This window comes from Molothrus ater, chromosome 1 (genome assembly GCF_012460135.2).
Source record: "Molothrus ater isolate BHLD 08-10-18 breed brown headed cowbird chromosome 1, BPBGC_Mater_1.1, whole genome shotgun sequence".
NCBI classification, from domain to species: Eukaryota; Metazoa; Chordata; class Aves; order Passeriformes; family Icteridae; genus Molothrus; species Molothrus ater.
The window spans coordinates 45,476,422-45,501,034 of record NC_050478.2 but is presented as its reverse complement, the minus strand read 5'-3'; the positions used below and the strand labels follow the sequence as shown (position 1 = coordinate 45,501,034).

The window sequence follows — 24,613 nt, the reverse complement described above, 5'->3', positions numbered from 1 at the left end:
TAGTCATCATATTAAGGAACAGGGTCAATAAAATATTAATAATCTGGATTAAGTAAATATTGTACAATTAGACTCACTGTTCTTATGCTTTCATTTCTATGCATAGCTGTTTATTTCATTGGGATGCAAAAGATGTTATTAAGACTCGCTAAGGAAAGAAAATTCTCAGCAGAATATGTAGTATGCTTTTTTTTTACTAATGTAGTATTTAGGAATATGGCATTCTTTTATATTTCACTACAAATTAAATTTTCCTTATTACATATTAAAATGGAAGAAGTTTCTACATGGGTTATCTTTATCACAATATGTAAGTAACATCTGAAGGATTCTTCTCTAATTAAAAATACACTTAGAAACCAATTATATATTTCATTATTTGAGAGCACCTTGGAAAGAGTCATAAAAAACAAGTGCTTCTATTAAAAAAAGTTATCCTCCTGATCATTTGAAGAAAATTACTAGGTATTATCTAATTAACTTGATTTGGAAGAGAGCAAATTATTTTCTTTGCTCATTTTTAAACCGTTTCACACAACCATAGTCTCAAGACTGATTTGAAAATATCAAAATATGTTGGTGCAAAAATTGTTCTGGCTACTAATGCTTATTAATTGTATATTAGAAACACAGGGAAAACATGTGTGATTTAAAGAAATGCAACTATCTGGGGTTTTTCAAGCAATGGAGAGAAATGGTATATGTGTATTTTGCTACAGGTGAGTCTGTGCCCTGTGCACACTAGCAGGAGCCTGCTATTAGCTGTGCCTTTGGGGCATGGTGTGTACTTCTGTTCACAGCAGAAAACATGAAAGGACTGTCCCGACTCCCTCTCAATTTCTTTGCTCAACACTACTGAAAATTACAGTGATGATGGAAGTAACTTCAAAGCAGCATGAAAAAAAATTCTCAATGAACAACCACTACAGGAAAATCACTCTTCTTTTCCATCCAGATCCAAAGCACACATCTTTCCACTCTGCATAATTTCTTACTGTTAAGAACAAGACTATTGAATAAATCAGGGAAAAAAAAAAAGAACAAAACAAACAAAAAGACTGCCTTGCTAAAGTCTTAGGGGCCTCATAGCACAGTATTTTGAAAAAGTACAGGGTGATGACTGAATGTCCCTTTATAGGTGTCAGTGGGAATGTTGCTAAACTCAAAATTTCCAGAGTGGATTATTGCCTGATAGAATGCTTAGTTACTCTTCCAGATGTAATTATATTAGTTATATCATAACACAGTTGCATAAAATGGATTAAATTTGATATTGATTTTTTGGATATAGTGCTGTCCCTCCATTTTTCATGTGTACATTTAAACAGTGTATGTAAGTTCCTGAATTGCCTTTTTCAAAGGAGACAGGACAAGACATAGGAAACATTGAGTAATGTGCTCCTCCTTGATTTCAGAGGAAAGCTGTACTACTATAACTAGCCTGACTTCCTCAGTCAGTAGTTCAAACAACTTGGAGTAATATCAAAAGAAAACTTTCATTGTACCTAAATTGTTGACAGAAGAATTTCACCTTCTAGAAGGTTGATTGAAAACTACTAATAAATCTACTGCCTAGTTAGAAATGCTTCAAAGGGAGAAAGGGCTTTGTAATTCAACATCTACAGTTTCAATTTTTTTTTCATCATTCTAATGCTAATTTTTACACAAATATTTTAGTAGAGCTAAATTACACCCCATTTTCATGGAATAAAGATTCAAAGGAGAAAGAGAAGTGAATCTGAACGCATAACTTGAATCTAATTGTTTGTAGCAAACCATTTCTTCATGCTATCTGGAGATAAATATCTATTCGCCATTTAGGACCTCATGCACTTAAAAGTACTGGTTTAACTCTGATATGCAATTTAGAATATCCCCTTTTTTCTCATTTAACATAAACAATTGTTTTCATCTGAGGAAATTAAATTCAAACTGTACTACTTCATTTCTCTTGTACTATCCAGTGGCACACCTAAAAAGTTCATTTTCTATGGGTAATGTCAGAAAAAGGTTGTAAATGTCAATGTGAGTTCAGTATCTTAGCTCCATAGATTTCCATAAACTAAACACAGTTTAGAAGTACTGGCAAGAAGAAAAAGGTGACAAGAAGAAACAATACCTTAAATACAGATTAATTATAATTCCCCTTTCATTTCTCCTCATAAAATACTAGTAGGAAATTCCAGAGAGAATATTTTATGCAATTTAGAACTAAACTTTGCTATTCAGAAATAAAGCCTACAGGAAATTCTCAGTTTATCAAATATGTACAGAGTTTCCCTTTGAATAAATAGATTACTACAGAAAATATTTTTTGATTATATAGAAAGTTTTGAATACAACCAAAGCTTAAAATATACATTCAGAATAAATTTCTCTCTCCAATTTAGAAATTTAATGAAAATTTATTTAATTAAAGTAACTTCCAAAATTTTATGCATAGGTATATCTTGTAAAAATATTTATCTTGTATTTTATACTCACGAGTAAGATGCCATAGTTGAAAAGAAACTCCTTTGTGACTACCTGGGGACGAAATACCTATTTGAAATTAGCCAAAGGAAAAAAAAATTACATTAAATGCATATCTTATGACCTGAAAAAGTAAAAAAAAGTATTGCACATGTTAAAAAACAAAAAGAGATTACAAAATATGTATTTGTTTCTGTCATTACTATTGTTAACAGAATGCACATTTATCAAATGCTGCTTCATAACTGGAATATTCATCAACATATTTATGCATTAAGAAAACCTTTATTTTACTCTTTCTGATAATGATTGACAGAAATTAGATTTTGGGAAACTGTAAGAGTTTGTCCTCTGTGTAACAATTTTGGGGGGAAAAATCTACCTGGGATGTCACAAGATGAAGCACTACAGGCATCATAGGAAGGCACATCTTCAGCTGTTTGGCCTGAACTGTTGATGGGTGTTTACGCCCACAGACGTTAGTCAGGGCACTGAGAATGTCACCTACAGAAAACAGCATTTCAGGCTGATCCAACATAAAAACATCACTAAACAACAGCAAATGACATATAAAACATCTCTGTTCCAGTAGCCTCTGTTCACTCCTGTCTTCTCTGTCTGCCAGAAGTAGTGTTCATGATGAATCCAGCACTACTTTCCTAGCTCTGTCTTCAACCAGATCAATTCCCTACTCTGGCTACAGGCGAAGGTGACCTCTGGCAAAAGAGTGAGGATAGAAGTATAAGGTGATTGTTGAAGTAAAGGTGGAATTACCCCTTCTTGGCAGAGTGGACTTATACTGGCTAAATTATGTGGACGAAGTTTTATTTCCAGTGAAGTAAAAAGTGAAATTCTCACAGCTTTTGGTTAACCAAGAACTGAATGAACTAAGATTAGTGGGTGACATAATGCTGAAGCAGTACGTTTCCCCTGCAGCACAGTTCAGCAGGAAGAAAAACCCCAAACATCCTTCCCCTCCAAAAAAAGAGATCCTTCCACCAGCCATGCACACACACGTTCTCATGCACTGATTTAACTGTGACACAAGTGACCTAAAGCTACAGGAATTCTCATTAAAGGGATAGCAACTGATCAATGAGAGAACTTAGTGGCCTCCATTACAAACCTCAGACATACGCTAACAAAATTTTAATGGCAATAGTAAAAATTATACTTCAGACTCAGAAGAGACAAATAAAAATCAAGGAACGTTATGCTAACTTTGTGGTACGTTTCCTATTGTCTACAAAAAGCAAGACCTCTTCTGCATGGCATAAAGAACAGTAGAGGCATGAGAAAAGTTAGCTCATATCAAAAGAAGGAAGATTCTGTCCCTATAACCTTAAAATACCAGAAGCCAAATGCTGTCTTGAAATAGCACCAGTTATATTTTTTTCCCCTAAAAAGATAGCTGCTCGAAACTGTAAAAGGGAACTCAAATATATGTAAAGCAAACAAAGAATGGGACTCCATATTTTATATATTTTCAAGCCAGCAAAGGCCTTTCCTCTCACAGTAAGTCAGAATTTAATCATTTTGAATAATACCAATGCTTTTCTTCTGTTCCCATGGAGTTCAGTTTTCAATATAAGCAGAAATGACAGAGCCTGGCACTAAAGCAGGTCTTAAAGATTTGACTCATTCACTGGTAAAGAAAAGAAAGTGTTGCTTAAAACTCTTCAAATGTATAAAACACAATACTTTTTTCATTAATATCTTTTTGTTTTGAATTACACACAATATTGTAATTCAACAAGACCTCTCTTTGTTTAGGGACTGATTTAGTGAATAATCTCTCTTTCTATATTTTAAAGAATACATAACGATCACATTTGGCAATTTTGCCTTTGATAAAGGATAGATAGGCTATCTTTAATTTTAGAATTATCTAAATAATTTACATATACTTCCTAAAAATAGGTTAAATATTATAAATGCAGAAATAAAATTAATTTCTTATTTACAACAACCAAAAACTTTAAATTAACAAGAAGATTAAAAATGTATTTCTTTTGTTCAAATGTATCTTTAAGGTCAACTTCTACAATTTGTTAATCTATTTGGTTTATAGCTACATCTGGTGGAAGAAGATGGGATCAGTAAGGAGCTTACGTGAATGCGTATTAAAGAAGCCAGGTAGGATTAATTCTAAATTAACAGCTAAACTGCTTTTCACTGTCCCAATTTTCAAATCTGATTATTATTCTTAGGTGCCCATAGCTTTCACCACCTTGAGCAGTACATGCTCCTTCATCATATAGCAATGAAAAAAAAAGACTTCTGAAAAATATGGACAAATACAGAAATAACTTCAGGTTACAGAAAACAATCAACACACAGATCCGGCTTGGAAAAGAAAACAAAATGTAGAAATTATGCTTAATATCAGTTCTCAAAAATATATTCTAATTATAAATCAGTAGTAATTACATGTCTAAGTAATTGATGTACTCTGTTTCATTATGGTAACTATGCATTTGAAACTTTCAGATTCTGAGGAAATACCAGAGCCTAACATATCAGTTGCATATAGTATATATAAACAGTAGGAGGTGAATTTGTGCTTCAAACATTTATAGTCTGAGACTTCTATCCTGAAAGATAGCCAATATGCAAACCTGATATTTAGTTAGAAAAAAAGGGAACAGGTGTTTGCAGCAAGGCAAAAATTTGCATTAGCAGAGGAAGTAAAGTTTCTTTTAAAATAACAGCATGACATTTAGGTCTACTAACCTTTGCAGTGCTACCATTACATTTTCAATATCCTAGTGATAATGTAGAAAAGATGAAAAATACATCAGGTATCATCTTATCAGAAAGAAATTTTATGAAAATAAACCTCGTGTGCATGAGCAAATTGGTTTCAGGCACCTAAAACAACTGAAGTATCTAAGCTGAAATTTTCCAGAAATATTGCCTGTAGCAAATACTCAATATATAAATTTCAGTGTAAGTGATTAACATGTACTGTTCAGGCCTCTGCTTTATGGGGGAAATTTGCTCTCAGACTGTAAAATGTTTATAGATTTACAATATCTTTAGAACATTGATAAGACTTCTTGTACCTCTGGGCTTCATTCCTGACTGAGCTGGTGAGGCTTACCATTCCACAAACACAAAACATTCATATAGGAAATCATGCATTCCAATACAAAATACCTGATCATGACATATCTAAAAAATTTCAGGAAGTTGATATCATGCAAACTTTATGCAATCAGAAAATAGACTCTTTCCACCTGTGTATATATATATATAAGGAGATATCTGTTTCTTGACAGAGTAAGCAAAGGGAAGATCTGTTTGCTTAACAAACTGAATTTACCTAGAATTCCTGGCAGCTCCTGCACGATGTGATAGATGAGAAGATCCAGGCATTTTGACAGGTATTCACTGCCACCTTGCTGCTCTTTTCCTGGCATGGTCTTTCTGCTGTCTCTTTCAATATACATCAGGAGTCTACATTTAAACAAGTGCAAAACATTAACTCTCACACCAAAGAAAATAACACTATCTCTCAAAAAACCTATTGAACCAGACATTTCTGGTATCCTTGGTTACAATGAAGATGATACATTAGTTTTGGCTCTGTAATTTTGTGGAAATTTTAGACTTTTCTTTTAATCAGCTCTAAAACCAAAACAAATTACTGAGTCAAGGAAAGAAATCCTTAAGCTACTTTAAGTAAGCACAACTCAACTAGTTTAAATGAATCTGTAATGTTAAGATAAGGAGTAAATCTTTCTGCAAACTTATAGAGAGACTAATTTTACAATCCACTTTATTTTGAAATAGGTAATCGATACATGCAATATAAGTGAAAGACTACAGACACTAATTTTCAACTCATAAGAATTCCAAAAGAAAGCATAATTAAAGTCAACATAGTAAGAGATCAATCTTTCAGTCCAGAAAAATCATACTACATAGATCACATTGCAGCCTATTAAAATGTTAGCACTAGCTAGAGTGGCCATATTGAAAGAGATAAAAGTCCAAACTAGTCTAGAAATCTCTAGAAATCTGGTGTTCACAATTTTTAAATACAAACTCAGTGCAGGCATTCCAACCGGTAAGTGCTCTGTGGTTGCACCATTCTGAAGAATGACATTTCTCGCAGTGAAATGGTAACTGATTTATTAGCCACTGGCTAACTTACAAGAGATTGCTTTAATAATACACCTGTAACAGAACGCTTCAGGCAAAATTTTAAAATGCTTATTTGAATAGACAGAAGGGCCAGACTTCCCTTTAGGGCCATACTATTGACATCTTTGTTTCACATTCGAACTCCCTCCGGGTCCTGTGCAAAGAACCATCAATCACTGGTGAGGGAAATCCATGATCTGGATTTTAAGGTATGTACTTCAGTACTATCTCTTTAAATACCCTTCTGATAATCAATGCTCTTTTACAGAACTACGAAAATTACTTATTTACCTCAAGTGTTCATAACAAGACTACTAGGAAATACATCTTCCTATCAAAAAGATTATTTACTCAACAAAGTAAAAACTACCTATTTTACAGGATTATGTCTCTAAACAATACATGATTATGACTGAATACTGCACTCTTATCCTTCCTAACCTATTCTACAGAGACAAAGAGAGAAATCAAAAGACCCACTGAGTAACTACTTTTCACTTGTGCAACAGCCCAGATCCAACATATTCAGCTGCACTTCTCAGAGACCATGAGGACATCTTTAATTCTTGCAATGTCTGGAAATTGAATTATTTGACAGGAATTTTGATTTGTCTGCTAGAAAAGAACTACTTAAAAATCTGACATTGTGCTACAAATAGATTTTACTTTTATAAGCTTTATACTTTTTAATATAAAAATTTGAATGTTTTAAATAAAATGGCCATCTAGCCTTTCCAGACAATCAAGTAATTTTTATTCAAAAAATATGTAGCTCTAAAAAAATGACAAAATATCAGAGCTTGAATAATTTTTTTTTAAAGAAAATACTTCCATGATTTAACAATCAACTGATTCTGTATGGGTATGCACTTAGATCTGTTTGAGTTTTACTTAAAATGGGCCAAATAGACTTCAACATGAGTGGTTTTATTTCTTTGGGTGAAGGAGGTTCTTTTATTTTATAAAAGCATGTTTTATTACTTAATCGCATTTGAGAAGGATACAAAGTAGGTTTGTTTATTCTGAGAAAGGAAAGATAAATGAGTTTTCTCCTTTATGCTGTTCTTCCATTCACAAAATTGTCTTTCGCATAGATTTTCTAAAAACATGCACAACTATTTTTTCCCTGATAGTTCAGTTCAACTAAACATTGTCTTGAGAAAACTGTACAGATATAAATTCTGTAGGCAGTATAGTATTAGCATCTCTATTTTCCTTTGACAAATTCCTCAGTCATATGTACAACAATTCATCCATTACTTTTATTCCCTGATGAATCTCCGTGTTCTCTCTAGTGGACAAAGCCAGGCCTATAGAAATACATTTGTTCAATTCATGTAGTGGCATGTTTGTCTTGCACTCAGCAATACATGATAAAACATGTAGATGTTAGTATAAATTAGCTAAATATAATGAGGAGTAAACCACTGTCTATGAAGCAATGGTTTGGTTTTAAAAAAAAATAAATTCAAGTGTCTGTATTGTAAGATATGGTCATCAGTGAGCTTTTACACTAAATCAAAACAACTGAAGTTCTGTGTAAAAAAAAGGTGAAAGAGTGGAGCAAAAAAGGGAAAATTCCAGAGTTAACAGTCTGGAGTGATAGAAACAGGGATGAGGTCTACTACTTAAAAGAATAAGAACTGTTCTCTTAACAGGATGAACAATATGAAGAGACTAGTCACAGACAATGACCTGCATGAAATTAAAGAAGATTGTGCATACTCTGAGGACATATACAGTCCATTTACCCCAAGAAATCAAGGACTACTTCTTATTCTATTATTATTTATTATTGTTATTAATCAATCTCTGCTAACAGAAAATGAGGAAGATTTTAAAGGATACTTAATATAGACATAGTGTTTATTTTACAGAGATGTATTAGATGGCATATCATACTAATAGGAGGGTCAATCTCTACTTCTTGTCTTCCACCACTTTTTTCTATTTTTTAATTTGATACCAACTTGCTGGGTTTTTTTTCCTGAAATCGCTGACTTACATCATTGTTCTCTCCTCCCTTCCATTTCCATGTTTTCCCATCTGACTGAGCACCAAGCTTTTCAGTTCTTTTCCTCACTACTTTTCTAGATCAATCTTAAGAAGAGAAGGCAAACAGGCTATGCTAGATATGAGACTGTAGTAGGTTTCCAGGCAAAGCTTTTACTTTCAGGGCACATATAAGATTTGAAAATTTAATAAATATGGGAGGTGGCCACAGGAAACAGAGAAAGATTTTGCTCAAGGTTATGCCGTGTGCACAGTTACATTTCTGCAGGCTGTAAAATGTGTTGCGAATACTACCCTGTGGATGATGGACACTTCCACAAGTGTCCATCTCTGCAGACAGTAGAAAACAAGAGGTTCGAATAAATTCCTTTGGGAGAGAAGTTCAATCTCCAAGTCATTCTCTGTTTACCCAGGAAGTTTTCTGAAACCATCTAGATACAAAAAGAACAATTCAGTGAGACTAATCAGAAATTACTGCTAGTTCAGAAAAGGGTGAAATGAAAAGTCTCAATAAAAGTTCAGGATGTGTCCTTCCCCTGAAGAACAGGTAGCCTGCCTCTGAAAATCAAGGAGAAATGAAGGAAACTAGAAAACTCAGTGTGATTAGCAAAATAAATTAATTTGCACAGTGTAAATAAACAAGTGCTGCTTAAGCCTGAAGGATCCTACATATCTTCTCTAGCTGTATCACATGTGGAAGAACTAAAGATATGTAATCAACTACCATGAAACAGGTAGGAAAAAAGAGTAACAGGTGAATTGTCTCAATGTTGTGGAACAATGAATTCACTTGAAAATTACATTTCGTATTAAATATCAATACTTTTCATCCACAGAATTCAAAAATCAGCACAAGCAAAGCAAAACAAGGAATTCATTCACCACTTCCCATAGGCTGACAGGTATTCAGCCATCCCTTTGCAGAAACAAAGGGCTCCATTATATGTAATGGTTACTTGGGAAGACATCATTCCTAATGTCTTCCCTGCCAATCCTTTCTTCTTTCCCCTGTGAGGCCACGTGATACTGAATATCCCTTCGATCAGTTGGGATCAGCTGTTTCTCCACTCTTTTTTGGAATTATAAAGGTGTTTCTATACTTTTTGAGTAAGTAGAGACTTTCAAAGAGAGGTACAAAAAGAAACTTGCAACCAGATTGTGTAAACTCAGCTAATCGATAGGCATTACAGGGACATGCATGGCAGATTGTGTGTACAAATACTCCAAAAGTGAATGGCAACTGCTGGTATCATGGCCAAAGCCAATAAGTTCTGTAAACAGGAAAAAGAAATAGGCAGGTAGTCTTAAGATTGCATTCCAGGAATCAGGACTTGCAACACTGGATACTTCTCATGTTCCCAGCCCTTGCAATAAAAAGGGGTTTTAGCAAGTGCCTACTTCTGCTGCCTTTTATTCCTGGTACTTGTACACAAACTAGAAGAAAAACACAAGGAAATCCATTTTGGTAACACCAGCAGAGCTAAAATAAGCTTGCCATTACCCTTCCCTTCCACTTCCTCTTTCCCTACTCATTCCATTTCTCTTTCTCTCTCCTCCTTTCTTTGTCCCACGCCCTTTCCTCCCAATGAGATGAATGAAAACAGATTAAACTGTTATTTTCCTCACATGCCACAGTTTTTTCAGCTCCAAAATCACTTCCAAGGACAGATATCACAAAGGTTACCAGCGGGACCAGGATTTTATTGTCTGAATTATCAGTGAAAAAGTTTTTCCTGATATAAAATCTAAATCTCCAATGTCACAGCTTAAGACCATTTCCTCTTGCCCTATCACTCATTGCTTGGGAAAAAAAAGACCAACCCCTGCCTTGCTACAGCCTCCTTTCAGGTGGTTACAAAGAGTGATAAGGTCACCCCTGAGCCTCCTTTCCTCCAGGCTAAACAACCTCAGTTCTCTCAGCTCCTCCTCATAAGACTTGCACTCCAGACCCTGCCCCAACTTTGCTGCCAAATAAAGGAAGAACTGCTCTCCAGAGCAAGGCCTTTGGGATGCTGGCCCTGAGGCAGTCCCCATGCTCATGAGGCCCAGGGGGCTGTTTTCAGCACAAACAGCCTCATAGTAGCTGCCATGAAGAAAATTAACACTAACCCAGCCAAAGCCAGCATAATTACCAAAGTAAGAAAAAGTATTTTTCAGTGCAGTGTTGCCATGAAACAGTTATTATTGTTTTATCATCTGCATCATCCTTTAAGTGATACACACTGAAAAATTGCCTTATATTGATTATCATTATCATAAACAGATTTTATCATCTAAAGCAATATAAATCCTATTATAGGCTGTAGCTGCAGCCGCTGAAGACAAACCGTTAACCAGGAATTATGTACATTTTACTACAGAGTCTTTATATTTCTCAAATCAAACCCCTCAAGAAGGAGAATTTAAGTATATCAAATATTTTCAATAGTTATCCAACTGATTTCTGATTGCTGTGCTAGCAATTTAGAATTTTTGAGTCTTAATTTTTGAAGAAACTTTTCTGTCAGACAACTGAAGACATCTAACTAAATTCCACACTATAAGTCAATAAGTATCCGGTATCTCTGCTGTGTTTAAGATTATTCCAGAGTTATATAGCAATATTTTGAATGCAACTGTCTCCAGATTTAATGGGTCATATCTCCTCTCTGTAGCTATCTTACCTTCTGGATGTAAGAGAAAGGTTTTAGATGATCTATTCTGATAAGAGATATGCTGTTCACTAAAGAATAATTATAAAGAAAACTCAGCAAATGAAGAAGAACCATTTATCAGCTCAATAAAGCTGCTGTAAGGCTTGCCTATTGTTTCACCTAACATATTACAGTATGTATTGGTCTCTAATCAGCCCTGTCTGAAGCATGACAATAAAACAGCAGGATAAAGCCAAAAGTCATAATACAAATCATGTTCCAAATTCACCCCACATTCTCTTCAAAAAGACAGCTGGTTGGAAAGCATTATAAATCAGGAAAATTGTTGATAAAATTATTATTATTCTCCTTCACATAATATCTTAGGTATACATATAAACAAACAGTAACTGTGCAGGATTTCTGTCAGACCTTTCTTCAAAAAGACAGGAGAGTCCTATGTGGTATATAAGGCACATGAATAGCAGCAATTACTAAAAATGTAGCCATTCAAAAAGTCACTTACAAATCATTAGAACCATTTTTCACTAATCTGAATAAATAATCTGATAGAACATTTCTGGAAGTGTAAAAGGTACACATGAAAAAGCCCCTTCGATTCATTACTTATTCTCTGTGATTCTACAAATATTGGGATACCTACAGCTTTGCAAGTGGAGGAATATATATATAATACTATCACCTCACAAGGTGTTCTCTCACAGTGACTTCATGGTATAACTCATCTGCCCCTTCCTTTAATCCTAATGTATACATCCTAATTCTTCTCAAACATGAATATAAGATATAATGTTCCATTTGCTATAGATATAGTTAGATTTACAGCTACCCACAAGCCTCATCCTTTGTAAAACTTTCAGTTCCAAACCTGCTCTATTTCAATATTGTAAAAGCTATGTTTATACTTCATTTTACTCTTCTTCTTACAGAACAGTAGAAGATATAAATCCCAACTAAAATTTCTTTAATCTCCCTTCTCCAATCACCTCGAAACATGGTAACAATTCATATTCTAACACAGTCTAATTTGCACCTCTTTGGTAGAGGATTGCTTCTATCTCAACAGAAGACAAAAAATTTCAAATATCAGTTCTCTGATGATTCAGGAATTTATTGCAAAGTGTTCTAAAACATAGAAGAATTAAATACTTCATGTAAAAGTCACAGGAATTTATTGGTCATTATGTAAATCACTCCCACAACATATATAGCTAAAAAGTATTATTTTACCTTGAAGGTGACTATCTGGAAGAGAATACGGACTATATCAAACCCCAAGATGAGGGAGGTACATAACAGAACCTTTTATTTTGCTTTCCCACCATACCGACAACTCACTGTTGTAGTATATTTTTTGCCCTACCCAAAAATGCAAATGCTCACTGGGACCATGAGTTACTTTAAAAGATATTCTCCTTGCAAGACAGTGGTTTCCCTTTGTGAATAATTGTCACCTGTTGATCCCAGACAAAATATTCTCATAAATAGAAGGATTACTATTACACACAAAACAATTAAATTCTACAACACTGGCTCAAAAATACCACACATTTTCAAGTACTTCAGGTACAACTTTAAAGACTGTATCTTTGATTATCTTCCATTATCACCTTACCTTGTTTGACAACTGAGGAGCAACATTTCCCTGTTATTGATTAAAACTTGTAGCAAGACCAGAAAGGCTTTTGCTCGAATAAAAGTTGAAGGACTTTCAAGCAGACGAGTAACTGTAGTCACAAAATCCTTGGTGGAAATAAGCACAAGGACATGAAGGTTACTTGCACTGTACTGTAAGACTGTATACACTTAAAGCTTCCTCACTTTCATGTCTCTCATAGGAAAAAAAAAAAATCCATAGAACACTACCAAATAAGTTCTGTCCAAGACTGACTGGCCCAGTGTAAAGCTGCCTTGAACATCTTCAGAAGTAAAAAGTCAACGCTATTTAATGTACTACATCCAAAATAGTATGAAATCAATTACAAAAGATGATAAAATTTATATTTTTAAAGGGCTCACCATAAGCATAAACATAGGATATTTTAATACATTTATTTTAAAACAAAGCTGAACTATTTTCAGAATACATATGTATTTAAGCACAAACATGATTAAAAATTTTAGCTATTCATTCCCTTATATTCAGGAATATTAAAAACTACATGGCAGTTGAATAAAATCTTATCTACATCAGATACCAAATTATACACCAGGTGCTCCAAATACATGGTAAAATTGTTTCCACCTTCTCTGATTGTTCTTATCTAATCTAATCTTATTTTGAGTTCAGAAAGTGAATAACACCTTTTCACAGAAGAAATAAAATTAGGACATGAAAAGAAAGAAGGATAAACAAAATCAGAACTAAAAATTGAATCAGAATTTACAAACTGTGTCAACTGGCTCTGTGCAAAAATTAGACTGAGCACAAATGGCCTCATCAATAGAACCTGCCTTCAAAGAGCAGAGCTGGATTCTCAAGGCAATGATACTATAGGATAGATGAGTAGTGTATGCATGTTATGTACAAATTTAAAAATCCCACTCTGTGATGCACATTTAACATATATATTAATGTTCAAATTCATCATTTGCTGACTGAATAAGTGCAAATCAGCACCGACTGTAATTTCTTAGAGACATCCTTTGCAACAATTAACTATACATCTTTACCAAGAATGGAGAAAGAGCAGGAGTAAAAGAGTTGGCCAAGAAACCATTAGATTTTATTCTGACACCATTTTTACCCTGTCTTCAAAAGCAGTCATCAGTCAGGAACTACAGAAATCCCAGAAAAACAAATTGCTATTAATTATTCTAGAACAGTCCTGCTGTATTTCAATAATTTATTTCATAAATAGAAGAATTTCTCAGTCTTGGGATTTAAAAGTTTACTGCTTTAAACACTTCAGCAGCTCACAGAGCCTGACTTGCAGCACCTCCAGTATGAACTTGCAGCAGTCAAGTTCTTAAATTACAATCTAATAAATGCAAAGGTTGAATTTTAATTCTGGTTTCATTTTTCAAGGCTTTTTTTTTAGTTAAAAAACCAAAGCAACAAACAACAACAACAAAGTTTTTATGTTCAGAAACCCCATAAAACGTCAGACATAGGCAAAAAGAGTTTATACAATGCAACACTAACTGTGCTAACATAGACTTGATAGACCATGCAAAAGGACACCATGACAAAGACACATGCAACTACAAGTCGAAGCACATCTATTTTTAGTCCTCATACTTTGGAAAGCAAGAATGTCTCAATGCTACATGTGGGGGTTAACATGGGTTAAGACAATTAAAAATAGTTACGTCAGACTTATCTGGGAATGTTCTAATAATCAGGTTTAAGAAATAAATGTGACCTGTTGGAATTTGCTTTTCTGGCTGGTTTGAGGACTGCAAAACAGTATCCAAAGAAAATCTCAAGCACATCTTTGCTGACCTGCAGGACTTGGTGTATCAGAAAAGCCAAAAATCACTCAAATACTGCCAAATACATTATTTATCATTTCTCTGTTCTATAGTTCCTCCCTCCCCTGCAAACGTTTGATGTATCCATGGAGACTCTGCGAATAGGACACTCTCTTCACTTCAAGTGAACACACTGCAACAAGATTATGACTTTATATTGGATACACTGAGTAATACTGCAAAGCAAGTTTAAAACAAAAGCAATGATGTTTTTGAATTGGTTACACAAGAGGGAAACAGCTAGACCACTATCTCACTATACAAGAACAGGAATTACAATAGCAAACACTTGTTGCATTGTTATGTATTTTCAAATTTCTCTTCTATGCTTTGCAAATATCTCCATAGTAAAAGTTTAGTTACAAAGATTTTGCTAAAGATATTTTTATCTTTTTATTCATTCATACTGATATGGACAAAACTATCCTCTACAGTGGTAGTTACTTGTCCACATTCAGGTAAAAGACAAAGAATTGAAAATAATTACTGAAATATGAGGACAATGTTTATAATGTATTCACAATGAAGTTGTGACAATATATTGCTGTAAGTATTTGAATAATTTTACTTATGACTAGTTGAGGAAGAAAGAAACCAAATAAAATATGCCCTACTACATTATCTGATCTTTGGAAGAACCTAATTGCATTCAAAAAGCTGTGACTGATTTTCACTAATCCAAAGGGGATTCTTGACAGCCAGATGAAAGTAATTAGCAGTGGGGTTTTTTTAATCTACTGCTATAATGCATTCAACATTCTTGATTTTGAGTTCTTTTTCCATGCTTTACTTTAAAAACATAATTTCAACTATTTTGTTTCTAAAACAGGAAAGTAAAATGGAAAGTCTCTGTACCAGAGAGGGACAAAACCCAGTCCCTTCTGGCTACTGTAGATCTCTAAAGTTTTGTATTAGTGTAGATGATCACAGAACTGCAATTCTGGCTTTTGTTTTGTACCTGGTTTTTACTACTGTTCTTGAAGACTGAAGAAAACAAGGGCAGTCCTAATTCTTACAAGCTAAGGGTGTTTCCAGATAACATACAAAAAGCTAAATTATCTCTGTCTTGAATTTGTATCTTTTAATATGTTGCTTGCACCTATATTAAAGAGAGAGTCATTTATTTGTCACTACCTTCTGTGTGAAAATGAGGTCCTTCTGCCTCTTAAGTTGAGCTACACAAGAATTTTAGAGAATGCAAAATAATCTGTAGTCTAACACTACTCACTCTTCCCTTCTCTCATTAAGGTGGAATACTGAAAAGTGCATGGACTATTAAATTTGATTTTCAGAGCTAAAATAATATCACTCCATGTGATGTGACAGCACCTGGCAGTTCAATACAGGAGCATGTTTGTATTTTTAGATTCTATTCAAGAAAAATAGAAATTTAGTTTCAGCTTCCAAAATCCTACAATCTAATTTCCAGATCACAGAACATACTGAGATGGAAGTGATCGTCAAGCCCAACTCCTAAGTGAATGGCTCACACAGGGATTGAACCAACAACTTGGGTGGCATTACCACCAGACTCTAATCAACTGAGCTAATCTCAATTAAAAAAAAAAAAACCATTCTATGATATTTAAGTTTTTCTGAGCTGTAATGTAGGTACAGTTACCAAATGTGGGCACATGCAGTAGAACCAGACCTACTTTACCAGTTTTTACAGTAGACTGTTTTTTACATATAGCTTTGGGCACTATTCCCACTTCTATCATCAGTTTGATATATGCTCTTAAAAGAATGTCTAAATTTGTCTGTATTTCAATTTTCTAATCTGCAAAATTTTATTAGAATTGCTTATAAGAACTGCAGTATCAGTTCTACAGTACTGCTCATTAGAACTACAGTATCAGAGAGGGAATTCTAGCCATTGTGTCTATAAGAAACTCAGTATCAGTATGGGAGGTCTTTTAGCAATGTAAGTTGTATATAAAAAAGAAATTTTTCACAGAAAACATCATGCTGTAGCCACAGGCTAGCTGCACATTGTATTCTTTAGCTGAATGTTCAAGTGAATGATTTTTGATCATGCTCCTCTGACTATACCAGCAACTCACAGTAATGCGCACTGTTAGCACAGCATTACAGGACAATTTGCCACCTGTTAGGGCCACTCTTGTGAGATCTGGAAAGTTCAAGGCCAGCTGACACGCACTCACAAAAACACACTGGCAATTCTGACATGGTACAGAAATTAATTTTAGGAAGAGAATGAGTAATTTCAGGCCACATGGGTGGGATAATGTTTTAATTTAAATATAATTGTTAAAACAATACGTAGGGAAATAAAACTCTCTCAACTAATGCCCAACAGATTATTATAGCCACAATGATTGTCAGATTACAACACACATTACAACAGAGTATCTGAGGAAAACAAGAATGATAGTTCCTTCTTTCTTTGTGGCTTTTATCCTTCCCAAACAGAGGGAGATTATTACTTTCATTTATGAACTATGCAGATACACTGCCAGAAAAGAAACACTTTATCTCTAAACACAAAATAATTTCGGGCTCAAAATAGAAAACTTTTAACCACTTCTACCAAAAATTATATTACACATAAACCAAAACCAGTTGTTTTATTCAGTAACACTAAAAAGAAAAACCTAAGGTATTAAAATGCTAATTCCTGCAAGATATTTCACTTACAAATTGACTTAAGGTCCTTTAAAGAAGAGCATAAAGTACTGGTTCAGATTTAATCAGGACACTCCTTATTTTCTATTTCAAATGTCTAAAAGAGCTATGTCAAATAGCTATCCTTACTGATTAATTACTGATTTTCCTTAGGGCCCAGTTTTGGTCAGGCTAGGGTATTCTGGACTGATTGAATCCTAGCTGCAGGAACAATTTATACACCCATTAGTACCATTTCTCAAAGATCCATGAGAAAAGAAAACTATACACCTTGTAATTTAGATTTGAAGCAAATAGAAACATAAAAGAAACACATTCCTCATTTCCTGCTATTCAGATATGCAAATGTCACTGAGACATATTTTGAAAATCCAAAACCACTCGCAGTGTCAATTTTAACTTTTCCTTTCATTAAATTCCATGCCAGTGAAATATTAATCTGAACTCAAACCTTTTCCTGAATTAGCCTCTGTAGATGAATCCCACATGACAACATTGCTGAAAACATCGTGAGCATGTACTGCTGAATTTTGCACATTCCATTTGCCAAGGAATTTAGTACAGCTGTTAATCCCACTTTTTCAATGACACTCTGGAAAGCATTAGGTGAGGTACGAGTAATTCTGCACAAAGCCTACAAAAGTGAAAAAAAAAAGAAATTAATGAGATTAATATCGCAAGAAAAATACTGGAAAATAAAAGTATGTGGTGAGTTTTCCAATAGTTTAGGAATAAAAGGAATGCATATAGATTCATTTTTAAGACAAATATTAGGGGGAAAGACCACTTATTTTTAGGGACCTGGAATTCTTCTAAATACATTGCTATACACTCTGTGCAACTGAAATTCAAATATTTCATACACCAACATCCACATCAAAAAAGTCACATTACTCTTTTCCTCTAGAGAACAATCATGATGGAGCATCACAGCCCATGCTTGAGTCTTTTGTCATGCATGGAATATAAACAGCATCAGATAACACTGTACTAGAAAGGAGAACAGGGAGAGAAAATACAGACATAGCATACACCACAGAATTTATGGACACCCATAAAGGTAGGCATCTTCTCTCTCCCTGCTCATGGACAATAATGAGGTATATAGTATTTCAGTGTCTAAAGTCTATCCTCAGCTCTTGATACTACTTCAGATCTAGGTGCTTATTAGGAAACAGTGATTAGTATAATAAACTTGCAAACTATTCTCCAAATGGTTGATTTTCAAGCATCAGTGATTAAAATAATTTTAGTAGAAAATGTAGGTACTGACCATGCTCCAGTAAAGTGAGCACAAACCTGTTCAGTGTCTACTAACTTAGCTATTTCCTAGCAAACATTACCAAACAATCTTCAGGGTGGCCTCATCTCCAAATCAATCTCCTTTTGATACCTGTAAAAACGCAACCTTCAAGATACTATAAGTGCATTTTTCTCTCCAGATAAAGAAAATAAGACTCTTTAAACATTATTTTTTTTTCCTTTGGCCTGAATATACTATTAGCATAGAAGAAGAGCTGATGTCAAATATTGGATTCACGTGAAAATCTGAATTGGTTTTCAGGAAAAACTTTGAAGGTGACTCCCTTTTGTGAAATGTAAGCAATATTTATGATTTCTTTGTTCTCTTCAGACCAGCTATATTTAGAAATTGCTGTTTACTTGGTGTGTACTCAATAGTAAGGTCTCATTTAAGAGAAACTATAGTCAATTACACAGAATTCTACCACCAGAGAAAAGCTTTCCATGTAAGAACACCAGAAACTGTCCAGTTCACCAGTGCCCTTAGTAACCAGGGCAAAATCAGCTAAAAAAGAAGGAAAAAAGAAGAAAAAAGGCATAAAAGACAGTAAATCATGAACTTGACAGACATTTTATTGATGCTGTTCATCTACTCTGCTCTTGTTCTTCCTTGTCCTTTCTGGTCCAGGAACCACATCGATTGCAGCCTTTTACTTTTCTTCTTTTATTATTTTTTAACTCTCTTTTTAAACACAGACACTCCATCTCAGTTCCTTGGTATAGCATGCTCTATTTCCTCCAGGATACAATCCAGCTCTTCACCTCTATTCAGAGTTTTCAAAATGAGTGGGCAGGAGGTTTGTGTATTCACTAAAAACATCCTTGAGGGTCGTACTACCAATGAACTGCTGGGACCTAGGGACAGGCTGTGCCAAAGCAACACGGAGCTAACTTGGTGTGCAGACTTGGTCTGCAAACACCCTCTGCATGGTGTTTGCAGATTTTCCACTGCCTTAGATCTCTGCTACACACCTTGCCAAACAAGGGTGGCCATCACATTACTTCCAGGCAAACCTCATAGGAAACACATCATAGGCAGTCTTCTAGTATAATACTGCAGTTTTGGAGGTAGCAGAAAAGCTCCAGTCCACCAATAGCCAAGGGCAGAAGCTTTAAATTACCATTAGTTTGTACATCACAGAATGCTCTGCTGTATGAATGAACATAACACTTCAGCAGAAAAGCAGAAGATAGGATTTAAATGTGGGATAGAGTACAAGCACTCTAAATCACTTCAGTAGATCCAATATTGGGAGAAAACAGATGGAGATAGGTCAAAAGGTGGTGGAGCACGAACTGGAAATGGATGATGATAGATGCAAGAGTAGAGCTTACACCATCATCTCCAGGTAGCAGTTGGAACATGAAATGTTCTTAGTGAGAGTAAGGCTTCAGCAGAACTTCTCCTGGAACTGACTTCTCCACCCCTACTCTCTGCTGGACCTTAACCAGCACCTCTTCTCTCAGCAGCTCCAACCTTTGCCTCATGATTCTTATTGGTCACTTCCAACTTGAGATACTCCAGGGTTCTAGGATCATCTCTGCCATAGCCTTCTAGACTTGCAGGCTACATGTGACTGGGTAACATTCACCCTTTCAGGATATCTTCCATGACTCTCAAGTTTGAGAATGAATGCACTACAGTATCTACAATACACAAGTCTCTGAAATAAAGTATTCAATACCAATTACTTAAGAAAATAACAAAGGAACCAAATCCCCAAAAAAAGATTGTGTGAGCTTTCCCAAATTAGTTTCCATTTAAGTGGCTGATGCTTTATTACTTCCCTTCCAGCAGAAGAAGTTATCTCCTAGAAAAAAAATTTCAAGTTATCTTTTTAAAAATTAAAAAAATTCAGCATACTGGAAAGAAATATTCTTCCTGCTGTTGAGCTTGTCAGAATATCACTGTGACATCTTACAGATTTTTTTTTTCTGAGTCTAGCAAAATGATAAAAAGACACAGCTTTCCTACAGGCAAAATCTGTGATATTTACCTGAGGCATGTTGGACTCCAAAGTGAGAAAAAGATACTGAGACACAATCCCCATTTGCCGCCTCTGATAGGCAGGACAAAGTGAAGTGTCATTTCTTGACTCCAGAGACTAAAGACAGAGAATCTTCTTGATATATTTTTATTATTGATTGCAATAATCATAAATGGAATTCCATAGTCCTTTACTGCTGATACACTTTGCAGACAGACTGCTAACTCTAAGTAAAGATATGACAGACATTTCTTAACAGAAATGTATTTTTACATTCTAATATAGATGTCAGTTAAGAATAAATTCTTCAGGATATATTCAAATAAGGCAGGAATGACTGCATAACAAAATTAAATAGGACACTGATGATGTCAGTTTTTGTGGTCATGCAGGATAAAAATGCCTACATATCTGTAGCAACAATTTAATGGATGTAGAAATTATACAGTACACTATAACTGGAGAATACATTAGTATTTTATTTGTTAAATTAGCATACCACTAAAATCTCCATAAACTTTAGCTGGGAAAAGATCTTCCTGCACTAGATTTCAATATCAATTGATTGTTATCAGATGAAGTTAAGGTTTTATATCTAAATGCCACAGCAGCATTAATACATAACCCTGAATTATATCATGCAATGAGTAATAAGTTTATCTATTTCTTACTTTTAGTGTATCACTGCAAAGCAGCAAAAAGATTAAATTATCACCTTAGTGCACCCTACTTTAGAAGTTTCCTTGTTCAATTCACTTCATATAAAAGTATTAAACTTCAGTTTTCTGATAAAGGAAACAATCCCCAAAACTGTGGAGGAGAATATCCAGGAGCTCATTCAGACCCAAGAACACTTGTGTAAAATTATCTGACTGAAAAAAAGAGATGGATTCAGCTACATGGATAGCAATAATTTTCATAAAGACCAGAAAAAATAGAAGAAAGCAGTTTCACCAAGGATATAAACCAGTAAAAGTATCTTACTCTTGCAATTCTCCTCACAGCTGCTTTCATTCAAAGCTCTCCAATATGTGAATTTGGAGCAAACCCCACTTCCAGCACGACTGAAACTTCAGTAAGTACACAAAGGAAAAGCATGATCTCCAGTAAGCCTATTGCCTTCACAGGAAACAAACATTAGTTGGGAACAGTTAAGGTTTTGTTTCTATTGTCCATATCTACATTTATACCACAGATATGCACGAAATGTTGAAGAAATTTTTACCTTAGCAGATCTCAGTGTGCACACTCAATTTGGTTGTCTTTTCTAAATGCTGGCCTCAACACCCAAGCACACATTGCTAAGCAACTTTGAGAAAGAAAAGGTAACAGAATGATAAAAAAACATCTTTTTTACTTAGATTGTCAATTGCCATTGAAAGGATGTTCCACAAATCAGATGAGTTTCTCTAGGAAATTCCAGTAATTGCAGCTATCATGACCTCCCAAAACACACTGCTTCATCCTAACAGATGTCATCTGTAAGAAGGCTTCTAGAGTAGCTTCTGAAGACTAATATATTTTATAATACAAAGATTTCAAACACAAGAAGAATCAGGAAGTAACAGCTTGGCAAACCAATGTCATTCCAAGTCCTAGTGTCAACCGATGACTGCCAGATGATTCAACTTTGGAGTATAAATATTGCAGTAAAACTCACTGCACTTAACAGGCCCAGCTGAACAAGAAGCCCATAAAGATCAGGCTACTCTATCACACCTACAGGAACAAGAGGTGAAGGAACTGAGGAACTCACAATCTGTGATACTTTCAGTCTACTCACTTGGAAGAGATCACACAAACACCAGCACTGTCCAACTGAACCGAGCAATTAATAAAGCCTCACTGGACTAGTACATAGTGGTAGCTATCAGTGGACACAAAAAGAAAAAAAAAAAGGAAAAAACAAAGGAAAAAAAAAAGGGAGCAAACTAGGCTAAACCAAGCTTTTCAGGTATTAATTTCCTCTTATGCATTTTTTGCAACCTTCCAGTTTTTCTAGCAGGAAAGTTTTCTTCTCACTGGTAGTGCTTAAAAGAGGCTAGATGCCTATAGCATAAACACTAGGACGAAGAAAAGGTTTCTTAGTGATTCACCTGAACCTGAGAGGATCCAGTGAACAGGGTTCTCAAAAGAAGCAAAGGATACAGAGGGACAAACAACCCACTCCTCTCATAGTCTCTTAATACTCATCCGAGGGCAAGGTGAGAAAACCATATGGTATTGATGACAGCTACAAAAAGCTGTAGTGAATCTCCACTGATGACAAGTTTATTCTTGACAATCAGATATGTAATATCTGCATATTACTGAGCAGGGAAAAAAGCTCTGCCCCCCTCAGGCATACTGCATTGTCCAAGAAGAAATTGAGTTTTCATGAGGGCAAAAAAAAAAAAAAAAGAAAAAGCACAATGATAGTTCCTCCTGTGATCTCTTTTAGCTCAGTGTCTGAATGCCATTGAGACAGACAGGTTCTCCAGAATATGCTGTTTGCTGTGGTACACAATGCAGGCATAACTGGCCAACTGGCCCCTGCAAATGGAGCAGCCCTGGGAGTCTGCTGTGGGAATCAAGGGAATGGAAAATGACAAAGCAAAGTTCTCCAGGCAGACAGCAAAGAAACAAGAGGGAATTTTCAGCATGAGTTGAAAGAGATTTAAAAAAGTAAAATACTATGACCTAGTAGCAAACAAGTAACAACTGCCCAGTCTAATGATTTGCAAGAATAGAAAGTACATGATACAAAACAACCATTATAGCAGAAGTAGTGCTAGAAGAGAGGATTGAGCAGGCTATTTAAAAACTCAGTAAGGAAGTCATAGCTGTTATCTCCAGTCTTTTCCCATGCATGCAGTTGTGATCTAAGCATAAAACTCACAGATCAAATGGGTGAAGTCTCAAAAAGACCCTTTCTAAAAAAGCAGCCTAATAGCAAGACACACATATACTTTAAATATTTAGAGACAAACTATTCTGTACCCACGGAAGTTCTAAGACTGTTTTTGCCAAGAATTTCAGATGCTACAGAGCAAAGGTTTTTATGTTACTAAATAGGTTTTCTGTTCTAAAATGTCAAGACATTTTCCCAATATTTGAGCAGTTTATATTGCAGGCAAGACTCTGCCACAATATACACTAAGACAAAAAAATGAAAAAATAGATATATTTTTTAATCATAAATTTATTATACCACTTACCTCTTCAGCCACACTTCAAATGAATTTTTACTCCTCTCTCTTTTATTACCTTTATGCTAGATGTGTCTGTGTGTATGCTGCTGCAGCTGTGACACTACCATTTTCCATTTGGAAAGCAAGAGCTCCATCCAACCTGGCTGTGAACACTGCCAAGGAATGGGGCAGCCACAGGTTTTCTGGGGAACATTGGTACTGTGCCAATGCCTCACCATCCTCACAATAAAGAATTTTTTCCCTATATCTAATCTAAACCTATTTACTTTTAGTTTGAATCCATCCCCCCAAGTCCTGTCACTACATGCTCTTGGGTTAAACTTACAGTCCTGCTACGTATTTTCTACCTCATAAATCCTTTTGTTCCAAACCTTCTGCTTGCATGTCATTACTCTATTTGTCTTGTTCTCATTCTATATTGCCTAAAAATTCTGGGCAAAGACTAGGCCCTAACAATTTTATAATAAGAAATTTGATTAATTCAACTAAGTCTTCTAAACAAGTCTTTGATAAAGAGAATAAACAATTCTCATTTGAAAAACAATCAAAAAAGAGAAATTTCAATTTTGCAAGAATTTAATAGATTCTTTGAAAGGTTAAACTTTTTAAACATAACTCAGTATTACCAGCATAAGGAAATATATGTTCTGGAAAATGATGAATCACAAGAACAATTCATAAGCACTGAACTGCAATAAACGCATTTTTCAATTTCAGAAATTTT

General features: G+C 34.9%; 1 protein-coding gene across 1 annotated transcript in view; it reads right to left on the bottom strand.

Annotated features, from left to right (window-relative positions):
- Nucleotides 1-24,613, bottom strand: part of ULK4 (unc-51 like kinase 4) — a 213,706-nt gene that overhangs the window by 143,043 nt on the left and 46,050 nt on the right. Inside the window, exons 21-25 of the mRNA XM_036395859.2 lie at nt 17,860-18,042; nt 12,904-13,031; nt 5,798-5,931; nt 2,855-2,976; nt 2,485-2,541 (exon numbers count right to left, since the gene is read on the bottom strand). Coding sequence (XP_036251752.1) covers nt 2,485-2,541; nt 2,855-2,976; nt 5,798-5,931; nt 12,904-13,031; nt 17,860-18,042 — 624 coding nt within the window. The remainder of the gene's footprint in view (nt 1-2,484; nt 2,542-2,854; nt 2,977-5,797; nt 5,932-12,903; nt 13,032-17,859; nt 18,043-24,613) is intronic.